The 24,243-nt window shown below is 50.3% G+C and overlaps 1 protein-coding gene across 2 annotated transcripts; it reads right to left on the bottom strand.

Moving 5' to 3' along the window:
• Positions 1–1,460: 1,460 nt before the first annotated feature.
• OTP (orthopedia homeobox) lies at positions 1,461–16,805 on the bottom strand. 2 transcript variants are annotated; one of them, XM_086960749.1, is made up of 3 exons: positions 16,572–16,805; positions 13,334–13,737; positions 1,461–3,622 (listed from the first exon to the last, which is right to left on the bottom strand). In XM_086960749.1, the coding sequence occupies exons 1-3, from the start codon at positions 16,696–16,698 to the stop codon at positions 3,098–3,100; spliced, it is 1,056 nt and encodes a 351-aa protein (XP_086816875.1). In that variant the 5' UTR covers positions 16,699–16,805; the 3' UTR covers positions 1,461–3,097. The 2 variants fall into 2 exon arrangements, with proteins under 2 accessions (XP_086816875.1, XP_086816876.1); XM_086960750.1 differs by having other exon boundaries at positions 16,662–16,805.
• Positions 16,806–24,243: the final 7,438 nt, after the last annotated feature.

Here is a 24,243-nt window from a genome sequence, read left to right as displayed (position 1 = left end):
GCGGGTTTTGTCTGCAGCCAGTGGGGTCGTCAAAGCTGCTGCCTGCATTGTTCTCTAGAAAGTGTTTCTGATTGAACAGTGTTTATCTTTCATGAGTGGTATATTCTTTGCACAAAGGTGATTGGTTAGGGCTGCTGGTAGATGTTGACCATTGAACGGGGCATCCATTGGCAGCAGCTCGTTAAGTCTTCCGTGAACTATCATGTGAGAACGTCACTCGTGCGGCACAGAATTTGATGCGGAGACAATGACACCACCGAGCCACATTCCTATGTTTATCCTGGGTTGTGATCGGCAATTCTCTTTCCTATCCCAAATTGTGGGCAATGAATCACCGGCGTGGCAACATTCCTTGAGTTATTGCCGTTGGCTGCTCTGCTGTATGTGCAATAACAACAGACTGCGATGCCATACGCCAAGTAAAAACCATTACTACAGCAGCGGGCACGTGATCTACAACCGGGCTGCGGTGTGGTGCAGAACCTGGGTACTGGGTACCACAGGGGTAGGGGGGGCGTAGCTCACATCTTGCTCACGGTTCACCCTTGAAGAGACAGAGCGACTCCCTGAAGAAACTGGGGAGATGCCGTGCACTCCCGTCCCTGCCTTCAACCTGCAGCCCACCCCATAAGGAAGGGTGCGACCGTGCGCCTTGAGAGGTGCTTTCTGGGAGCGCACACCTTGTTCTGCCAGCACGTGGGGCAGCAGCAAGAATAGGTGGGGGTGAATCTAACGAAGACATAGAGAGAGCGGAACAGGATAAGATCACGAGAAGGAAAAACAAGAGTGACGGGGAGAGAAGGGCCGAGAGACGATAGGGGCTGGGGGATGTCTGTTTTCTATGAATAACAATGCCAACAGGTGCACAGAAGCCACACAACAGGCTGACATGTAATTACTGCTGGGAGACGAGGCAGGCCTCCTATTTTTACGCTGTAATTGATTGCGTACACTCGTTTTAAGGTTTGACATTAGAAATGTTCCCTTGCACGTGGCCTCAGCTTCAGGTACCGGTATTTGGCGTTCGGGGCTCCAAGAACCAAGTCGATTTAAAATCTCTACATCGCCACTGGAATCGCAAGCTAGGAAATTATCACTAACGGCGTTTTTCTTTGTTTTTGACTGATGTGGCAATGAAACGTAGGGCGCTAATAACGTTCGAAAGAGCTCAACATATTGGGCATACTCGTTAAAGTCCTTGGTATGGTTATGTCAATGACACCACCGCAAGAACCCGGAAGAAATGTGCATATCGTCTGATGGCAAACCAATGCCGTTTATGGCAAAAAGCGTACAGCTTCTTTCATTAACTATTTGATAACAGCTGAATCTCCATTTACTACCGTTTACCTACGTCAGATCAAACGAAAATCTGCTAAATTAGGATGTTATTTATATGAAGTTGGAATGCTAAAGCAGGGATTCATTTAAACCTTCAACAAAATTCACAGTCCTCCAGATCACATATTGAAAATGATTTTATTTATCCATTTACATTAAATTGATATAAACTTGTCAGGAAAAGTCAAATAATATATCTTATATTGTCTCAAACATTTAATAAGAAAACCCAAATTTCAATAAATAAGCACGGACAAATAAGTTAAAACATATCACAAATTGACCATTATTAACAAGAATGCTTTATCTACACAAAACATCCTATCTCACAGGTTTGTTCATTCTCAGAAATAGCTTCTGATCTCCGTCGTTGTATTCGACCAGCACATGCAGAAAGAGCTGATTGTTTTCTCTGTACAAAGTCCAAGGTTGTCACTGTGCCATGTGCACAATATGTGCCACTGGTATGCGGGGTATGCCGAGTACTGGCATCAGCGACGAAGTAGGAGTAGAAAAAAGACTATCAAACCAACGTAAACAATGCAGACAAAAAGTGAAGTGCTTTTGCTTTCAGACTTTGAAAACGCATATGGAATTTTCTCTTTGTTTTCTTACTTCGCAATGGTTGGAAAAATGACTTGAATGTTGTGTTACATAAACTCTACTGGTCTGTCAACCGCGCAAAATATATACTTTTTTTTTTTTTTAGAAAACCGTCCAATTGTTACGCCGCTCTTTATTGTGCTTAGAAATAAATAATTTGCTTAAGCCCCATAGATACTGATTAAGTCTTTGAGATACCACAGAAAAATGAAACAAGATCTGGTGATTTCAGTTATGCCAGATTAGCAAGTACACGTCACAGCAGAACCACATTTTTGTACACGTCAGTCTATTGGTATCTGAATTCAACCCTTGAGGCAGGAAAAGAGACGATTGGGTAAGCGCTGCCTGGGAAGATGGGATATGCAAAAATGCTTAGGGACTAAAAATGACGGGGGATCAAAAAAATAATAATAGTGTGCTACTTAATAGTAGATTCGCAAGGACAATAGACACATGAGGAGAGCTAAGCAAGTGGCATGAGAAGTGTTGGAAAGGTGCGAGCACAGCCATCCGCGCCACCATGCATAGCTCTTGTCAGCAATTTTCTTTAATCTTCAACTACAGACATTGATAGGATGAGAAAACATGTAAACAAAAAAGAACTACAACTTGAGAAAGTGATGAATTTAGAAAACACTAGATAGAAAACAAAATACGAAAGTGCTATAGAGTTCGGTTGGTCAGTAGGGTATGGATAGGAAAAGAAAATGGTTTAGGAATTGTGAAGATGACGAGTGTTCACTTGCCAAAACATGACCATGGATTTCCCTAAAGTTACCCAACTCTTTAACCATAAAGCTGTCCCTAACTGACTGTACTCTGGGTGTTTTATTTCAAGGACGGTTCATTGTAGCCCATACTTGCAATGCATGAGAACTGTAAAGAGGCACATTTTAGGCCTATGTAGGCATGAACATAATGATGCCACACGGGGCCATCCCTACGATTGATCACAGACGTCCATTTGAGAGATTTAATTTCAGTCAAATGTAAACACAAAAATATAACATTCAGGGCCGGGGCTACGCCCAGGCGGCCCCTGTCGGACTGGCGGTGACGGGCATTTTGCAGACGGGTGGTTTTCCAGAATGAGGCCGCAGCAGGGCTAGTCCGAGCAAGGAGGAGGTGAGGTGGCCGACAGTGGGCGCCACTAGGTGAAGCTCATGGACACTGTGTGCTCGAGCGCCTTGCGGCGCAGGGAGGCGATGCTGGTGCCCCGCCACACGTCGCTGCTGTCCGGGGAGCTGCAGAGCTGCGGCGAGCCCGTCACGTTGTTGGGGCCCTGCAGCGAGGCGGGCATCATGCCAGGGTAGGCGGCCTGGTAGAGGTGCGACTGCAGGCCCGAGCCGTTGGAGCCGCCCAGGCTGTTGGCGAGGCTCATGGAGTTGGAGGGCCCGCCGCCCAGGCTGCATTGCGACAGGGACTGCGCCATGGCCTGCTGCCGGCCGAGGGACGGCGGCAGCTGCAGCTGCGAGACGCCCATGCCGGCCGTGGCCCAGCGCGTGTCGTTGGCGTGGAAAGAGCACAGGCTGTCGCCCATGGCTGCGGCGGCCGCCGCGGCCGCCGAGTTGAACTGCGGCAGGCCCGGCGTGGGCAGCAGCGTGCCCGGGGAGCGGAAGACGTTGGTGGTCTTCTTGCGCTTCTTCCACTTGGCGCGGCGGTTCTGGAACCAGACCTGAGGAGAGAAGAGAGAGGCGGTCAAGGCCTGAGCGAGACTACGCAACGTCACAACAGCGCGCATGCGCAACACCTCCCGCCATTATCCTAGATCAAACAAGTCTCCACAGCACAAACCCAACACGGAAAGCAAATTCAAATGTGCGCATGCGCAGCAGCTGTGCGACCTTTGCCCTATAGTGGTGGAAGCGCAGCTCGGACGGCCATTTTGAAGGATGGAAGAGGAGGTGGCGGAAGCCAAAGGTAACCTTCCTGCGAGCTTAATTGACTAGGCCTCTAGATCACTTCTGTTACAAGTCTTGCTTATGGGTATTCGATACCTCAAGAAAACACACAGAGCCATGCTCAGAGACTGGGCTGTTTTTGCCTCTGTAGAAGTGGGAGAGCTGTGTTAACTATTCATTTTCAAGTCCTAAGGGCATAGGCCCTGGAGGAGGGGGTGGGTGGTGTTGCTGCAGCACCCTCAGAAATATTTATGCCACCGTTCACAAGGTGAATGAGTGTGGTATCTAATAAAGATGCCTTTACATTTTATGTTTATCATGTCACTTTTGCTGCGTGTTTAAAGATATAGGTCAAATGTCAGTTTATGTGTTCTGACAAATTGCTGCTTATTTGGAATCTGATATTTACTTTTATTTCTCAGACTACAACAAAGTGAGAGGATTGAGAGGATTTTGTACAATCCGGCTTGGGTACTGGAAGTGAAAGGAACAGCTGTAGGGTGTCAGTTTTTTTTTTACACATAACATTTAAATTCTGTTAAGCTAACTACACACATAGTTCAACTTATAGCATTAATTAGGAAACTGCAAATGGAGCCCATATTTTGTAAGTCTGAATTGCTATGGAAACAAAAACTGTAATGGGGTTATAACAAATCCAGACACTTTATTTTGTTGTGTGCACATACATAATTCTGAAACCTGATTTCAACACATTATCTGTTTTGTACTTTACAGCTTCATCACTAAAACGGTATTTCTATGTAGACTTAGTGGCCTTTTCAATAACAATGTGGTAAGCAAATTACAGTGCCCTACCTCAACAGTGCTTTAAAATATCCCATCAGCTACATACCACACCCTTACAACTCTCCTCCTGAATCGACATGACACATTTGCTATACTTGACACATTTGCTATACTTGTGTTTTTTGTGTGACTTTTGGATGTTTCACAATCCCTGTGCCTTCAGTGATATAACATCAATGGCAGCACCAAGGCTCTGAAAATTGTTCCAGCACCACTGCCTCTGGGGCGTTGTTACTTCCGTGGCTGTCGCAGTTGGGAACAATGGAGGGGGCTGTAAAAACCAAAGACCAGTTTTAAAACCTCAAAGATCAGATAGCAGCCCCCTATAAAGAGGTCGTTTTGAGCTATGCATCGAGATAAAACGAGTAAAGTTTTATCTGGGATTCTGCAGCTCTCATCCTTCCCCCAGAGCACAGCATCTGACACCTCCTACCAAGCACTATACTCTATTTATTGACGGACTTTTCAACATGGTATATACATTCAAAAGAATAGTTTATAATGTATCTTATTTCCGTTGATGTAATGCTGTGCTGCATTCTCCGCACCATCTTCCAATAAATGTCCTCTCATTCTAGTACTCAATAACAATCATATATTTGTAGAGCGCACTACTCACCCAAGAGGGTCACAAGGCGCTGGGGGTGGAGGAGGTGTGGGGGGGGGGGGTGAGGGGGGAGAGCTGCTACTGTTCCAACAACCAGGTCTTGAGAAGTCTCCTGAAGGTCACTAACACTAACAATGTTAGTGTTCTCCTATCTTAGGCCTTGCTAACTGTAGGTTAAGCATGGCGTAGTAGATTAATGGTATCCCTACTATGGGTATCACCCCCTTTGTGACAACATAGTAACAGTATAATAGTCTCCATCGAATTATGTCACCCAGCAGTGTTTCCGTTTTTGAGTGCTTTGCCTTGGGTTCTCATTCAATCAATGAAGGGTTTGTTGAGCGTGCGAATCACGCAAGGGTCTAAAGGCGCTCGAGATGCGAACTTTTCCGTGTTGATCTGCTCATTCTATCATTGGATCCTCTTTTCCTTACGTTATTTTAATATTCTGGGTAGTAATAATATATCTTTTATATTTCAGATTTTTTTTAAACCCGTCGATTTCTCCTTGTTTCATTTATATAAACAGCATCTAGATTCGAGGGCCTATTTTGTGTACGTGAAACACCGATCAGTGTTTTCTCTCTACTGAATGGCACAGTAACAATGAAAAGGGTATTTTCGTAACAGAGATCCCAAGCATTTGTGGGGGAGACACTGCCTAGTGGCTATAGTTCACCCAGGAGTTCCCACATCCCGCATTACGGAAATATATGGTATCAGGGCAACTCAGCCTCCCTCTGTGCAGTGTCTTTCTTGCTAATATTGAGTTCGCTTAGAAACCGGAGGCTACGTGCACTGAGCGCTACATAAAGAAATATTTTTTTAATGCACCTCTGCCATACTCAAACATATGATTAGGCAGTCGCAGGAGCGCTGTTTGTACATGGTGCGAGTTGATGGGCCTTGCATTAAATACACGTGGCATCTAACCAAATTTGCCAACTCTTCGAAATGCGTGTGAACCTTCGCACTCGGGTTATTTGTTTACAGTGTGGGGTTACCCCGTATTTCCTCAAAACTAAAACGCGAAAGCCCTTCTGTCCTTGCCTGTTGGAGACCAACGCTTCTGCGCCCGATTCGTCAGTCGTGGCTTCTGTCGTTCTGAAATGCTGACACGCGATTGTACATTCTCCAGGCTGTAAACGGAATACTTGCTTACACACCTGGATTAATATAAATCCACATGTGTTCAGTTGCTTCGTCGCCGCTGCGTCGGCGGAAGTGAGAGAAGAGTAAGGACGTACTAGCTCCGGGTGAAGATAAAACGTGAAAATAACCGTGTAACATAGCGATGTGTAATGGATCCTAAAGCATGAAAATGTCGCGAGTCTGTGGAATCTATCAATCAAAACGGCTCTCATAATGGAGGCTGTTAATCTTCTGACGCAGTAAGTGTCATTTGTTTGATGTTAACTCTGGGTAACATCTTCCTCACATCGAAAGTGGTGACAATGAGGAATTGTCAATGCCTTTTGTAGTCGCAATAATGTTATTTTTACGCATAAAAACAAAGCGGGGTTTTAAATTGTAAACGATTTACACTAGGATGTTCGTTTAATTTAAAAGGCAACCTCCTTTAAACTCGTTATATGTAAGTGAGGCAGGGTGGCGCCAATATATATATATATATATATACACACACATACACACATATATATATATATATATATATATATATATATATACATATATATATATATATATATATATATATATATATATATATGTATATTATACAAAATTCTAAGGGTTCACTTAGAAAATCAGTGAAAATGTGTGTCAGTCACATAATTTCGAGGGTTACTAAATTGTCTCAGGTATAACAATGTATATTGTGCGTCCAATCACAAGGGCGCCTTTCTAACACAAATGGACCGCGCAATGTGGGTATTGGATTCTACTGTGAATGCGCGGCCACGAATAATTATGCTTTTGTTTCAAATATGCAGCAAACGCTTTTGCTATCAGCGTTTATTGATCAGGGTTGTATATTTGTGTGAGCTGCAGGTGACCCGCTTACGAGATCGAATATATTTTTTTAGCATCCACCCATCCGTGAAATAGTTCGTTGTGTGCTTTTGTCAGTCTCAAAACCCAATGGAACACGCACTAAAATAAATACCAAAAGTATCTCTCTGGTGCGCCTGAGGGCAGCGGGGGGACGGTGGACTCTGCTGGAGGCATCTGTGCTCATTGGCCGCCTGGCTGTGGTTAAAGTCCGTCCACAGTCCTCATAACTCAAGCAGCGCCCAGAGTAGATTGGTTTCAGGTGCTCACAAGGCTTGAGTGCACACTGGATTGTGTTATTTAATCGCTCGCCGTAATGGCGCTCTGTAGGGCTAATTGCACTCGGTTAGTCTCGCGCCCTGCGCCTTTGAGGTCTCTCCTGACCCATTGAAGTCATTCATCTCGGGTTCCGACCTCTAATGGCGCCTCGTGAGTCAAAGGGCCCGCCCAGGATCTGCTGCGCGCAACTTCCGGTCAGAATTCAGGCGCGGACACCAGCGTCATTCTGGCTCCTACATTCCGTCTAATGCACTTCTGCCTGGATCTAGAGGCTACCTATACTCTATTTATTATGATGAATTTAGCATTTTATTAAAAACAGGTATTGAAGCGGAAGGCATGCGAATTTTGAGCAGGACCAATGGTCGATTAAAAAGCAGATCGCTCAAGCTGCCTTGGTTTAAAATAAAAAAGTGACAAATAGGATTCGAAAACACCATCTCAAAGATCGGATGGTGTGGAAAACGCGATGAAATGTGGAGCATATTGGGAACCTTGCCACAATGCCGGCTGGTTTCACAACATGATTCTCGAGTGAGAAATCTCCCAGCACACAAGTCCTGTTATATTGTATATTTTTGGGTTGGTAGACAAAACAGAAATATTAGTGACCTGCGACCGTTTCAATGCAGGAGATGAAACGACCCTCAGAATCGTGTACTACGTGTTCCAGCTGAAAACTGCTGTAAAGCCCCGTTCAACGCCCACGTCACGAGAACGAGATTTAGCACGATGGCAGCTTGAAGGATTCGCTTAATTAGGAGAGTTGGGCGTTCATTTCCTAATTACTTCCGTCTGATCTTTGTTGGATTCACTTCATTTGGCAGAACCTCTCTGCAACCCACCTTAATAATCGAAAAGAGTTGGTATGAAAATACCCTCACCCACATGCATGAGCATTGTGCATATATGGATTTAGAAAGAAATAATAAATCACAAAAAGAACAAAAGGGGTGGGGGCGAGGAGGAGGATGGGGTCCATCGCATGTCCTCCCTAGCAAGTGGCAGACCCAATGATGAAAATTGCCACCTATGTGGTGGAGGGTTCATCTTCCTGAATGAGGACATTCCTAATGTATACATGGGGTGACCAATAGAGTAGAAATGACTGACAGCAGAATCTCCTACTAAACTTGAGGAGATTCCAACCCAGCACCTTCCCAAGGGTTGGTTGGTTGTTGGAAGAAACACAAACATACATTCGGCAGTGAATCTTAAGCTGTGGTCCAGGACCCCCAGGGGCCTGCGACTGCTACTGAGGGGATCTACGACTGTGTAGAAAAGGAAATATTATCACTAGAGTAATAGAGTATATACATGCCAAAACACATCAAAACACGTAAGCTCAGTAACTTTGAAGGAATTTGGCATTAGAACTAAAAATGAAGTTGGAATCTTTCATTTGATTCATTGGAGCAGCACACGTTCAAAAAGGAAGGCTGCATTAGGTGCATAAAAGATCAAGTGATTTACGAGAGTTTAGGAAAGCGCTTAATTTTTAAAAAATAAAATCACCTTTTCAAAAGCTCCAACATGTCCATTAAAGGGAACATTTAGATGTGTGTTTGTGTATTAAAGAACATTTATTGTAATTTTTTTTATGTCTACTTGTTACCATAGGTCTGGGTATTTTTTTTTTCTTGTCGTCAAAATTGGTTAGGTGGCGGTCCGTGGCTTCCAACAGTGATTCATTGGGGGTTCAATAAAAGGTTATAAGAACCGCTACATTCGAACATGCCTGCAGAGGGGCAGGGGAAGAAATGTAACACCTTTGCGCTTTATGCGATCATTGAAAAGGCTTCATAATTGAAGTGTAATATTAGGATAATAAGAGCCACTGCCAGCTATTACAGGACAGGGTGCGCTTTTAAGGAGGTAACTATTCTGAGGTTAATGGAGGAAGCCGGGTCTTCTCAATGAGGCGCTCCAGGTCCAGTGCGGCCACTAAAGACATGTGAAGTGTTCGATGAAGGGATGTGTCCACTCAAACCGTGGGGTGAGACGCGCCTATATTGGACGAGATCGGGACCGTCCGAAGCGCTGTAGCAAATAGGGAAATAGAGGCGGTGTAAATCTGCACTCCAAGGCGCTAGAGCGCTTCCCATATTACTCGGATTAAACGGGGAAAACACGGAGTCAGACTACAATAGCGCCTTGACCGCAGCCGTCCGCAGAAATCAACGAGTGCTTAGACGGAAGGCTCTTCATTATCGCAGCAGAACGTGTTCCTCGTGCAAGCTGTAAGGACAATAAAGCAGGAGTGCTTTGCCGCAAACATGTTTAAAAACACAGTGCCCTTTTGATTTATAAGCCGCAAATGTCAGGGAGACAGTCTCAGAAAACACTGCATTTATTTGGCCTTATGAAGATCTCATCGGAATTCAACCCTGCGGATGATTAATGGGAGATTTGGTGGGAAATCCGGAGCGCCGTGCCCCAGCTCGGATCGCGGGTTCATTCCGAGCAGCGAGCCGTGAACTCGGAGCCGAAGTCATTACACTGTAATATGCTGCGAGCGGAAGAAAATGCAATTTCTCATTCCATTAGAAAACTCGAAAATACTCTCAGCGTGTCTCCTATTAAGTTGTGGCAGGTGACAGCCCCATTTCGGGTACTCCTCGCCACTCTCCCCGATCTACGAGGCATTATTTGTGCGCTGGCACAAAAAGAAATACCACTGAAACCCCATCCTGCCTGTACAAGAGCCCATTCCGTTGATTTGGCTTTTATGTAAATAAAGTATCGAAAGTTAATTAATCCGTGCTAGAGACTAATGATTATGCTTATTATCTCGCGTTCCATCGCCAGTTTGCATGATTCTCGCATTGCTGCTTAATAAGCCGTCCCCGGTTATAAATAACTCTGAAATTGGTTTCTAATAATGGCGTGTCATAAACGGGGTTGTTTTATAGCCCGCAAAGCAGGGAGGCACTGGGTCTGGCCCTGCCTGCTAAGTAGAACGGCCCTTGTGACTGCCTGCCCTCTGCACATACAGGTACCACCCTGGTGGGCACCGCCGCTGCCCATAAAGTGTCCACGAGCCGGGCTTCGAACCGCAGCAGTTCTGTGCGGGAGACCCAATCACTCTTCCGTTTACATTCAGCGCGACATACGGCGGATTGTGAAGCAAGCAGAGTTTACTGAAATGAGATCTGCCTGAAACGAGTATTAATCATCTTGAAATGTTAATTAAGAAAGCAATGCGGATCCGATGGCACTCTGCAGCTAAAGAGTGGAGAATGGTAAAAACATTCAAATTGCACTGCTGCTAAATAGCCTTTTCAGCAATTGTCATTATCCCCCTTTCTGAGGCTGAGTTAAAGTCTCAGGTTAATTTGCATCGCGTGATCTTCGAGGAGGATTTCAGGCGAGGTTTGAGACCAGCAGCGAATATTTAAAAAGAGAAGCACATTTCCGTGAATTATAAACATTTTCTTTAGTAGCGCTGCCGCCGTTTACCTATTGAAATCATCTGTTTACGTCAGCTCTAATGCTGGGTCCGTCCATTGTCCCACGAGTGCAGCCGAATTCACCTAGACTATGGCACGTCACCCTCACTGAGGCGCTCTCAAGAAAAAACGCTATATTAAATGATGTTCGAAATTCATGTCTGCGAAATAATGTGGTTTAAATAAATGAGGTTCATGCGACCTTTCGAATGAATTAAACTTACGTGTGAACGTTACTGGTTAGTACATTCCTGAAGCCTGTATTTATGAGAGATTAGTGACTGTAAAAACGCCATGTTTTTTCGTGTTTATATTTTGATAGGCCATACGTTCACCAGCACTGCTTCTTCTAACTGCCGGTGTCTGTGCTGAATGTATCGGCCCCGACACTGCTCAGGACCATGGCCAGGGCTCTTGCCTGCCAGTCGCTTCAGCACCTCGGGGAGCTCACGGAACCCTCACAGACGCTCTCCGCGGAGTTTGCAGTTTCCAGTGTTATACTAGTTTCATAACGTTGCCATGGTATCAGCCAGACTTGCGACTGCGTCTTGATCCTCCCACGGTGCAAAAGAGCGCCGCTTTTATATAGGCTGCGCGAACGCACCCCTCGTGGGATTTTTTACTTCCCAGTGTAGACACTGGTCTCATAGCTTTACCAGAGTCAGCCAGACTTGCTAATGCGCCGTGATACTTCCACAGTGAAGAGAGCGCTATTTCTCAGGGGCAGGAGGGCTGTTGAGGAGGGCCAGGCACCTCTTTTACTTTTTTAGCCGATGCGGCATAAATGCCAATGTGAAGTCTTAGTACGCTGCGCAGTGGGTTAGCGATAGTCTAACAACGACAAATAATGCCCCCCAGTGAGCAGCTCGCAAGGTACCAGTCATGGTGTCTTAGGCGATGTTAGTACCGGCAGGAAGTATGCTAAGCACCCTTTTGTGCGTCGTGTCTGCTCACATCATTCTTGTTTTTACTGTCACGAAGTGCCGGTGCTTGGTGGAGTGTTTCTGTTATGTTGTTTCTTAACTGACATCTTATCAACATGGACTCACAGAATGTTCTTCGAAGCACACAACAAGGCATCACGCTGATGCGAATAGTTGGCTGTCACCTACCCCTGCTCTGCGCAGGCGGCTCCCTGCAGTCAGTGACTGCAGACACCTGCATGCCCGGGGCAGTGCTGTTTGCATTTCTCTTAGGTGCGCCGTGGACTTTTTTTTAGCCAGGTGGAGACTTTACTGGAACATCGACCCCCCCCCCCCCCGTATTTTTGGGTAAGGACATGGCTATCTATCACTTGTAGCATGGTGTAGGCTGGACTTTACGCCTCTGAACTGAAGACGGTATGGACAGGTTTATCACCCGAACCCCGGAGCTGACCACACTGGACCTTGAGCGGAGGGTGTGGGGTTCGTTTACCTGCAGCAAGGGTGCCTGGTGTTACCAACCTGGCACTGTAGAGTCTCAGGGGAACCAGCCCAGAGCTGGCTACAGATCACCACAGAGCATGCGAGGGTGTGCTCTCGGGCCAGCTGGCCACAGATCACCTTATCATGCCAGGGTGTGCTCTCGGGTTAGCTGGCCACAGATCACCTTATCATGCCAGGGTGTGCTCTCGGGTTAGCTGGCCACAGATCACATCGGAGCATGCGAGGGTGTACTCTCGGGTCAGCTGGCCTCAGATCACCTCAGAGCATGCGATGGTGTGCTCTCTGGTCAGCTGGCCACAGATCACCTCAGAGCATGCGATGGCGTGCTCTAGGGTCAGCTGGCCACAGACCACCTCAGCATGCGAGGGTGTACTCTCGGGTCAGCTGGCCACAAGTTCACCTCAGCATGCGAGGGCGTACTCTCGGGTCAGCTGGCCTCAGATCTTAGCATGCGAGGGTGTACTCTCGGGTCAGCTGGCCACAAGTTCACCTCAGCATGCGATGGCGTGCTCTTGGGTCAGCTGGCCACAGATCACCTCAGAGCATGCGATGGCGTGCTCTAGGGTCAGCTGGCCACAGACCACCTCAGCATGCGAGGGTGTACTCTCGGGTCAGCTGGCCACAAGTTCACCTCAGCATGCGAGGGCGTACTCTCGGGTCAGCTGGCCTCAGATCTTAACATGCGAGGGTGTACTCTCGGGTCAGCTGGCCACAAGTTCACCTCAGCATGCGAGGGCGTACTCTCGGGTCAGTTGGCCTCAGATCTTAGCATGCGAGGGTGTGTGTACTCGAGGGTCAGCTGGCCACATATCACCTTGGAGCATGTCAGGGTTAGCTCGCGGGTCAGCTGGCCACCTGGCCATGGCCCTTCAGCGCTATAGACGGTAGGGGGCAGACGCTTACCTGCACCCTGGACTCGGTGAGGCCGATCCGCAGCGCCAGCTCCTCCCGCATGAAGATGTCGGGGTAGTGCGTCTTGGCGAAGCTGCGCTCCAGCTCGTTCAGCTGCGCCGGCGTGAAGCGGGTCCGGTGGCGCTTCTGCTTCTGCTGGCCCGGGTTCTGGCCCTGCTGCTGGCCGCCCTGGCTCTGGTTCTGCTGCTGCTTGTCGGGGTCCTTGGAGATGACCGCCAGGGCCGACTGGTTGGAGCCCACGCTGGTGATGTCCTCTCCAGACAGCAGGGTGGTTCCCTCCACCTGGTCTGAGTTGGGTGCCAGTTCCCCCGGGTGCACCGGGTCCGAGCCGCCCACCCCGAGCCGGCACTTAACTGCCTCACGATGACCCAGGAGCTCGGCGGCATCCTTCATGCCTGTGGAGGGACAAGCACAGGTGAGCCCAGCAGACCTTGACTCTGGCACCACAGACCACCCCAGTCACAGAGTTGCAATTCTCCCTACCTGTCCCTCAGGCTAAAAATCATTATTTGAACAGGTCTCTGAATTCAAGATATCTTTACCCCGACATCCTAATGTACCCCATGCTAGAAAGAATTAATGTAACACATACTAATATTCAAGTTATACATACCCCCACAAACACAACACCCCTTGTGTATTAGATAGAATTAATGTAACACATACTTATATTCAACTTATGCATACCCCCACACACAACTCTCCTAATTTACTAGAAATAATTAATGGAACACATAATTATATTCAAGACATGCATACACAAACACAACACCACTAAGGTACTAGAAAGAATTAATGGAACACATACGTATATTCTATATACACATATCCCTACAACACGACACTTCGAATGCACCCCTTACTAGAGAGAATTCATTTAGCAGATACTTATATTCAACATATGCATACACAAAAAAGACACTCCTTCGGTACTAGAAAGAATTAATAAAACCGATAATTCCATTCTAGATATGCATAATCCCACAACACGACACTCTTAAAGTACGCCGTATTAGAAGGAATTCATTTAGCAGATACTAATTTTCAAGATATTCATATCCCCACAAACGTGACACTCCTAAGGTACTAGAAAGAATTCATTGTAGATGTGCATACCCCCACAACAAAATACTAGATTCCGGGCGTGTCCCCAGCTAAAGAAATCATTGGAGCAGTTATTTATACTGGAAGATATGCAGAACCCCAGTGCACCCCCAGACTGAGAAAAATGATTGGAAGAGACAATTAGATATTAGAACCGCACCATCTCACATGCAAAACAAGGCTGAGAATGTGCAGTCCAACACGAATCGATGCAACCTACAGTGATGTTCTAGATGTGCCCAATGGGACATTCTAAGAATAAATCTACCAATGTGCCCTGCTTCGAATAGAATCACTAGAAGGGATCAGGACAGTCTATAACACATTGTAAACTCACAACTTCTAGAACAGCCCCAGACAAACACAGTCATTGGAGCAGATACGTGTATTCTAAATATAAAGTACTACATTAGTCCCGTATATGACCGAGGATGACAGAAATTTTAGAACATGTCATTCTATTCCAGATATGGCGAAATGTAACTCCAGAAAACACGACTCCCTCCGATAAAACACCAGCCACTGAAAACATCGATTCTAGCACAAACGCGCGCACTAAAAAGCAGCGGCACGGTCGAATTACACTCTAGAGCTGAAAGCCGCCGTTACACACACGGCTTCCCGCTCCACCCTCAGTGCCACCATCTCCACCCGCGGTGGGCAAGCACCCGAGAACAACAAGAACCTCTACTGCCGCCTCTCTCCCCGGCCGGGCAACTGTCTCTAAAGAACAAGCGACCTCAACAAGTTGCACTGCTATGGCCGAGTGCTCTGGGGAGATCCCGGCGCACCCGGCGAACCAGTGTTTGCACCCCAAATCATGCGTGGGCAACAACTACCTCAGAGGTAGAGAACAGTGCAGCTACGTAGCAGTAACTGCCCTTAGCTCCAAGACATTCAGAGAGGACCAGCGCAGTGACATAGCAGTAACTGACCCTAGTCCCTGGGCATCCAGAGAGGACCACCGCAGTGACATAGCAGTAACTGACCCTAGTCCCATGACAACCAGGGAGGACCAGCGCAGTTACCTAGCAGCAATTGCCACATGTCCATTGACACCAAGAAAGGGCCAGTGCAGTGACATAGCAGCAACTGCCCAGGTCCATTGGCATCAAGAGAGGGCCAGCGCAGCTACCTAGCAGCAACTGCCTCTAGTTCCAAAACATGCAGAGAGGACCACCGCAGTGACATAGCAGTAACTGACCCCAGTCCCATGGCATACTGAGAGGACCAAGATGGTGACATCGCACCCCTTATCCCTGGTCCCATAACACCCCAAAACATGCGACGGGCAGAAACTAACCCGTGTGCTATCACTTCTAGGGGACCAGCGGGGCGACTTGACACTTTAAAGCGTGACGGACAGTCAGAAACTAACCCTGATCCCATCACATCTAGGGGACCCGTGCAGCGATTCAACAACCTAAACACGCGACGGGCAGAAACTACCCCTTGTCCCAGGACATGTAGAGAAGACCAGTACAGCAACACAACACCCTTAAACATGTGATGGGCAGAATCTATCCCCTGTCCCATCACATCTAGGGGACCAGCGGAGCGACAGCTAGAAGCGAACTCGAGCCGCTGCTTACCCCGCCCTAGGGACCAGGTAGAGAGGTCTAGTGAACGGACATGCCCCCCTAAACATGCCTCGGGCAGAACCCGACCGCCGATCCAATCAGAACCGAGGCCAGAAAGGAGCAGCGCCAGGACAACTCGCACCAAACCATGGGGCGCCGACACCTCGGGATCTCCCCGCCCCGTGTCCGACTGCAGCCTCCTCCCGTGCAGTGCACGCGGCACCAGCAGCCTGCCTCCGCCTGCACCCCGCAGGTCACAGAGCCGCTGCTGGCCGGCGGCGTGCCGCTCTCCGAGCCGGCGCTGAAACAGAAACACAGCGTCAAAGTTCAAGCAACCACTGTCCGCCCCACAGCCCGCGAAGGCGCTCTTCCTAAGGCAGACACAGCCAGCACTCAATGTTATGATTATTACAAAAAATAAACGAAACATTAAGATCTGCAAAAAAAAAACACGCACACATCCCAACCCAGATGCCTCAACATGTTACCCAGATTATCTTAAATACGAAGCTAAATCAAATTAAAGTTGAATAGAGTACAATTACTTTGGAAGGAATTAGCCCATTTAGCGGGCATTAGCGTGGAGTAGGTCAGCAGCGCCGCCGGAGCCGCGGGAGGGAGGGAGGCACACTCACCGAGCCGCGCGTCCAGGAGGTCGGCGTGAGACAGCATCGCGCACCGCTCCAGGGCGAAGGCCTGTCCCCCCCAAATCCTGCCGCCGGACGGGGAGCGATTTTAAATAGATAGTTATGGATATCGATATAGATCAGCTAAATGAAAGAAATTTCAGTTTTGTGGTTAAAAAGGGGGGCCCTTTGCATTATAATGTCCTTCAGAGGGAGGGGGAGGCGCTTAGCACTTGAATGGGCCGGTGCGCGGCTCTCGGGCCGGACCAATCACAGGACGAGCTGCAAATGTCACAGCCCGAGCTGCCGCTCGAAGTCTGCTGCGCGCAGAGCCCGCCGTGTGACGGTGAGGGTGGGGGCCTGAGGGGTGGGGGCGTGAAGCGAGCATGTCCCTGACTGTACCCATGCAGGGGGGGGGGAGGCGTTCTGAGGCAAACCGGTCCCTGGCTGTGCCCCGCGACGGGTGCGGGTGTAAGGTGGGAGGGGGTGGTGGTGTGTGATGCCTGACTCTCCCTGACTTTGTCCGATGGCCAGGTGTGAGGCCTGACTCTCTCTGACGGTGCCCCTGGGATGGGTGAGGGTGTAAGGCCTGAGGGGTGATGTATGAGGCCTATGCCCGATGGCCAGGTGTGAGGCCTGACTCTCTCTGACGGTGCCCCTGGGATGGGTGAGAGTGGGTGCTTAAGGGGCAGGAGGCAAGCATCCTACTCACTGCCTGTACCCGCGGGATGTGTTCTGAGGCAGCCTGTACCTGGCTGTGCCCCTGCCATGAGTGATGGTGTAAGTCCTGAGGGGTGGTGTGTGAGGCCTGACTCTCCGTGACTATGCCCGATGGCCAGGTGTGAGCCTGTCTCTCGCCGAAGGTGCCCACATGATGAGTGGGTGTGGGTGCTTAAGGGGCAGGGGGCAAGCACCCCATTGACGGTTCCCGTGGAACAGGTGGGATGTCGGAGGGAGGTTGAGGCTTGCTTCTCCCTGACTGTGCCCTGCGACGGGTCATGGCGTGAGCTTAAGTGATGTGTGTGTGAGGCCTGCGTCTCCCTGACTGTGCCCGTGTGATGGCAGGTGTGGGTGAGGGTGTGAGGCTTGCCGCGGTCTACTTGGGCCAGTGTGATTAGTGCAGGTGGCAGTTAGAGGGGGGCTCTCCATGCCCGATATGGTGAGGTATGAGAGTGCGAGGCTCTCACTTTTCTAGTGAGATGAGGGAGGTGTGGTTCGAGTGGTGAGGATGCGAGGTAAGCCTCTTTGTTTGTGTGTATCATGTACTGTGGATGAAACTGGGATGTGATGCAAGTCTTTCCATGCCTGTGTGATGAGAGAGGATGTGGGATCTTGAGAGGTGAGAGGGCAAAGCAGACCGTTCTCCGACTGCCCTTGCGATTGATCAGATCGTTGATTTGAGAGGTGAGGGTGTGAGGTAGGCCTCTCCCTGCCACTGTCTGTATGATGGGTGAGGGTGGGGTGTGAGGCAGGTATTTCTGCCAGCGCTTGTAGGATGGCTGAGGGTGTTGTGTGTGAGGCTGGAGGTGTGAGGCTGGCCTGTCTTCCAGCACCTGTACGATGGCTGAGGGTGATGTGTGTGAGTCTGGGGGTGTGAGGCTGGCCTGTCTTCCAGCACCTGTACGATGTCTGAGGGTGTTGTGTGTGAGTCTGGAGGTGTGAGACTGGCCTGTCTTCCAGCACCTGTACGATGGCTGAGGGTGATGTGTGTGAAGAGGGTGAGGTACGCCTCTCTGCCAGCACCTGTATGATGGATAAGGGTGATGTGTGTGAGGGTGGGTGGGGGTGTGAGGCAGGCCTCTCCCTGCCTATGCGTGTATGAAGGGTAAGGGTGACGTGCATGAGTGGGGATGTGTGGCAGACCTCTCTGCCAGCATCTGTATGATAGGTGATATCTGTGAGGGGCTCTGCGGCAGGCCTTTCTGCCTGCTCCTGTTTGATGGATAAGATGATATGTGTGAGGGTGAGGTTGTGATGCAGGCCTCTCCCTGCCTGTGCCTGTATGATGGGTGAGGGTGATGTGCGTGAGGGGATGTGAGGTAGGCACCTTTGCCAGCACCTGTATGATGAGTGAGGATGATGTGTGGGAAGTGTGAGGCAGGCACCCCTTCCAGCGCCTGTATGATGGGTCAGGGTGATGTGTGTGAGGGTGGGGTTGTGAGGCAGGTACCTCTGTCAGTGCCTGTATGATGGGCGAGGGTCCTGCCTGTGTGATGGGTGAGGGTTATGTGTGTGGGGGTGTCAGGCAGGCCTCTCCTTGTCTGTGTGATGGCGATGTGTGTGAGGGCAGCCCCTCTGCCAGCACCTGTATGATGGGTGAGGGTTGTGTGTGTGAGGGTGGAGGAGTGAGGCAGGCCTCTCCCTGCATATGCCTTTGTGATATGTGTGAGGGTGGGTGTATTAGGCAGGCCTCTCTGCCAGCACCTGTATGAAGGGTGAGATTGGGGGTGGGGGTCGATGCAAGACTCTCTTCAGGCCCCTGGTAATGTGATGGGGTGTGAGTCCAGCCCCTCTGCCAACACCTGTATGATGGGTGAAGGTTATATGTGTGAGGGCGGAGGTGTGAGGCAGGCCTCTCCCTGCCTGTGCCTTTGCGATGGATGAGAGTGATGTGTGTGAGTAAGGGTGTGAGGCAGGCCACTCTGCCAGCGTCAGAATGATTGGTGAGGGTGATGTGAGTGAGGGTGGGGTGTGAGTCAGGCCTCTCCCTGCCTGTGCCTGTGTGATGGGTGAGGGCTATGTGTGTGAAGGTGGGGGTGTGAGGCAGGCCTCTTTGCCAGAGTCTGTATGATGGTGAGGGTGATGTGTGTGAAAGGATGTGAGGCAGGCTACTCTGCCAGCGCCAGTATGATGGCGAGGGTGATGTGTGGGTGTGTGAGGCAGGCCTCTCGGCCAGCATCTGTATGCTGGGTGAGACCGGGGTGAGGGTCGGCTGCAAGACTTTCTTCAGGCCCCTGGTAGTGTGATGGGCATATGGCCAGGTATCGCATAACTCCAGCCCTTCTCATATGGTGACCCGTATCCCTCCACCTGCCCTACAGCATCCCCTACTGTGACAGACAGCACAACATCACTTAGAACCTTTTAGGTTAGGGATTGTAAACCCTAAGCTTTATTTATTATGATAACAAACCACAAAAACATTAAAAAATTCACTCAAATAATTTCTCAAAATTATACGCAGAAACACCATAAACCAGAGACCTGATTATTTCCAATTTCGACTCTAATACAAAGCCATTCCTAACCATATCCATCATTGTCCCTGCGTCCAGCGTTGGCTAGAGGAGGTGAGCAGGGAGGCAAGCCTTGAGTACCCGCGTTAGGGTGATGCTTGGGGGAGGTGGTGGCTAGAAGAGGTGAGCAGGGAGGCAAGCCTTGAGTAAACGCGTTAGGGCGATGCTTGGCAGTTGTGGCTAGAAGAGGTGAGCAGGGAGGCAAGCCTTGAGTACCCGCGTTAGGGTGATGCCTGGCAGTGGTGGCTAGAAGAGGTGAGCAGGGAGGCAAGCCATGAGTAAACGCGTTAGGGCGATGCTTGGCAGTTGTGGCTAGAAGAGGTGAGCAGGGAGGCAAGCCTTGAGTACCCGCGTTAGGGTGATGCCTGGCAGTGGTGGCTAGAAGAGGTGAGCAGGGAGGCAAGCCCTGAGTAACCGCGTTAGGGTGATGCTTGGCAGTGGTGGCGGCTAGAAGAGGTGAGCAGGGAGGCAAGCCTCGAGTAACCGTGTTAGGGTGATGCTTGGCAGTGGTGGCGGCTAGAAGAGGTGAGCAGGGAGGCAAGCCTTGAGTACCCGGTTAGGGTGATGCCTGGCAGTGGTGGCTAGAAGAGGTGAGCAGGGAGGCAAGCCTTGAGTACCCGCGTTAGGGTGATGCCTGGCAGTGGTGGCTAGAAGATGTGAGATGGGAGGCAAGCCTTGTGTACCCACGTTAGGGTGATGCTTGGCAGTGGTGGCTAGATGAGGTGATCAGGGAGGCAATGCTTGTGTACCCACGTTAGGGTGATGCTTGGCAGTGGTGGCTAGAAGAGGTGAGCAGGGAGGCAAGCCTTGAGTAACCACGTTAGGGTGATGTTTGGCAGTGGTGGCTAGAAGAGGTGAGCAGGGAGGCAAGCCAGGAGTACCCGCGTTATGGTGATGCTTGGGGGAGGTGGTGGCTAGAAGAGGTGAGCAGGGAGGCAAGCCTTGAGTAACCACGTTAGGGTGATGCTTGGCAGTGGTGGCGGCTAGAAGAGGTGAGCAGGGAGGCAAGACTTGTGTACCCGCGTTAGGGTGATTCTTGGCAGTGGTGGCTAGAAGAGGTGAGCAGGGAGGCAAGCCTTGAGTACCCGGGTTAGGGTGATGCTTGGGGGAGGTGGTGGCTAGAAGAGGTGAGCAGTGAGGCAAGCCTTGAGTAACAGCGTTAGGGTGATGCTTGGCAGTGGTGGTGGCTAGAAGAGGTGAGCAGGGAGGCAAGACTTGTGTACCCGCGTTAGGCTGAAGCTTGGCAGTGGTGGCTAGAAGAGGTGAGCAGGAAGGCAAGCCTTGAGTACCCACGTTAGGGTGATGCTTGGGGGAGGTGGTGGCTAGAAGAGGTGAGCAGGGAGGCAAGCCTTGAGTAACCGCGTTAGGGTGATGCTTGGCAGTGGTGGCTAGATGAGGTGAGCAGGGAGGCAAGCCTTGAGTAACCGCGTTAGGGTGATGCTTGGCAGTGGTGGCTAGAAGAGGTGAGCAGGGAGGCAAGCCAGGAGTACCCGCGTTAGGGAGATGCTTGACAGTGGTGGCTAGAAGAGGTGAGCAGGGAGGCAAGCCTTGAGTAACCACGTTAGGGTAATGCTTGGCAGTGGTGGCTAGAAGAGGTGAGCAGGGAGGCAAGCCTTGAGTACCCGCATTAGGGTGATGCTTGAAGGAGGTGGTGGCTAGAAGAGGTGAGCAGGCAGGTAAGCCTTGAGTAACAGTGTTAGGGTGATGCTTGGCAGTTGTGGCGGCTAGAAGAGGTGAGCAGGGAGGCAAGACTTGTGTACCCGCGTTAGGGTGATGCTTGGGGGAGGTGGTGGCTAGAAAAGGTGAGCAGGGAGGCAAGCCTTGAGTAACAGCGTTAGGGTGATGCTTGGCAGTGGTGGCTAGAAGAGGTGAGCAGGGAGGCAAGCCTTGAGTAACCGCGTTAGGGTGATGCTTGGCAGTGGTGGCGGCTAGAAGAGGTGAGCAGGGAGGCAAGCCTTGAGTAACCGTGTTAGGGTGATGCTTGGCAGTGGTGGCTAGAAGAGGTGAGCAGGGAGGCAAGCCTTGAGTACCCGGGTTAGGGTGATGCCTGGCAGTGGTGGCTAGAAGAGGTGAGCAGGGAGGCAAGCCTTGAGTACCCGCGTTAGGGTGATGCCTGGCAGTGGTGGCTAGAAGATGTGAGATGGGAGGCAAGCCTTGTGTACCCACGTTAGGGTGATGCTTGGCAGTGGTGGCTAGATGAGGTGATCAGGGAGGCAATGCTTGTGTACCCACGTTAGGGTGATGCTTGGCAGTGGTGGCTAGAAGAGGTGAGCAGGGAGGCAAGCCTTGAGTAACCACGTTAGGGTGATGCTTGGCAGTGGTGGCTAGAAGAGGTGAGCAGGGAGGCAAGCCAGGAGTACCCGCGTTAGGGTGATGCTTGGGGGAGGTGGTGGCTAGAAGAGGTGAGCAGGGAGGCAAGCCTTGAGTAACCACGTTAGGGTGATGCTTGGCAGTGGTGGCGGCTAGAAGAGGTGAGCAGGGAGGCAAGACTTGTGTACCCGCGTTAGGGTGATTCTTGGCAGTGGTGGCTAGAAGAGGTGAGCAGGGAGGCAAGCCTTGAGTACCCGCGTTAGGGTGATGCTTGGGGGAGGTGGTGGCTAGAAGAGGTGAGCAGTGAGGCAAGCCTTGAGTAACAGCGTTAGGGTGATGCTTGGCAGTGGTGGTGGCTAGAAGAGGTGAGCAGGGAGGCAAGACTTGTGTACCCGCGTTAGGCTGAAGCTTGGCAGTGGTGGCTAGAAGAGGTGAGCAGGGAGGCAAGCCTTGAGTACCCACGTTAGGGTGATGCTTGGGGGAGGTGGTGGCTAGAAGAGGTGAGCAGGGAGGCAAGCCTTGAGTAACCGCGTTAGGGTGATGCTTGGCAGTGGTGGCTAGATGAGGTGAGCAGGGAGGCAAGCCTTGAGTAACCGCGTTAGGGTGATGCTTGGCAGTGGTGGCTAGAAGAGGTGAGCAGGGAGGCAAGCCAGGAGTACCCGCGTTAGGGAGATGCTTGACAGTGGTGGCTAGAAGAGGTGAGCAGGGAGGCAAGCCTTGAGTAACCACGTTAGGGTAATGCTTGGCAGTGGTGGCTAGAAGAGGTGAGCAGGGAGGCAAGCCTTGAGTACCCGCATTAGGGTGATGCTTGAAGGAGGTGGTGGCTAGAAGAGGTGAGCAGGCAGGTAAGCCTTGAGTAACAGTGTTAGGGTGATGCTTGGCAGTTGTGGCGGCTAGAAGAGGTGAGCAGGGAGGCAAGACTTGTGTACCCGCGTTAGGGTGATGCTTGGGGGAGGTGGTGGCTAGAAAAGGTGAGCAGGGAGGCAAGCCTTGAGTAACAGCGTTAGGGTGATGCTTGGCAGTGGTGGCTAGAAGAGGTGAGCAGGGAGGCAAGCCTTGAGTAACCGTGTTAGGGTGATGCTTGGCAGTGGTGGCTAGAGGAGGTGAGATGGGAGGCGAGATTGACATTGGTGGTGGCTAGAGGAGGTGAGGCAAGCCTTGAGCACCCCCACTAGGGTGATGCTTGGTTGTGGTGGTTTCATGAAGCGGGAAATCCAACCGACCTGGTTTCGGGGCACTGTACAAAGGAGGGCGTGAAAACACCACACAAGAGACAGCCATGCGTTTGCTGGTGACACAAGTGAATCTTGTTTACAGTAGGGTATGAGTCAGACACTATCAGATGATTATAGTGCAATTAGCATACACTCTAATGAAGAGGTAGATATAAAAGTCTAGAGGGAGACAATATGGTTACCAACAACCAAGTGTCCCTTTGTGACTGCTGTGTTAATGTGAAAGCTTGTGTGTGTGTTACACGTGTACATCTGAGGGCCTGCGATGATGGGTGGTGTGTAGTAAGGGAGAATCCATTCTGTCTGCAAACGGCCTAAGCTGTGGAGATGAAAGCAGAAGGGGGTGCTTTAGTGGTAGACACACTGGCCTGTGTCTTGACACCAGTGTCTGTGTGTGTGAGACACCTGTGCCTGTGTGTGAGTCACACCTGTGCCCGTGCCACCGACTGTGCTGTCAGTGTAGAATGAATGCTGGTGTACCTCAGTCGGATGTCTGTGTTGCAGCAGCCCCATGAGGTGACTGGGTGAGAACCAGAGTCTCCTTGTGTGTCTCCAGCTGGCCTGAGTGTCTGTGTTTATTGGGGGGGTACATATCTCTGCAGTCTGTTGCGCACTCAACGCGATGCCTACATGCAAGTGTCTGCGTGGGTTGCCTTCAGCATGCTTCTGTGCTGCTGTGTTGACCCCACCTCAACCTCCACAGCCTCTCTCATGCTCTTATTCGTCGAGTGAGGGGCTCCTCTGAGAGAGATATGGGCATGCTGGGGGGGGTATCTTATGCTGTGGAGTAGGAAGAGGGTGAGTCTGCCA

The sequence above is a fragment of the Lissotriton vulgaris genome, chromosome 3_1 (genome assembly GCF_964263255.1).
Source record: "Lissotriton vulgaris chromosome 3_1, aLisVul1.2, whole genome shotgun sequence".
NCBI classification, from domain to species: domain Eukaryota; kingdom Metazoa; phylum Chordata; class Amphibia; order Caudata; family Salamandridae; genus Lissotriton; species Lissotriton vulgaris.
Note: the sequence above shows the minus strand (reverse complement) of the source record. Positions and strands in the feature narration are given on the sequence as shown.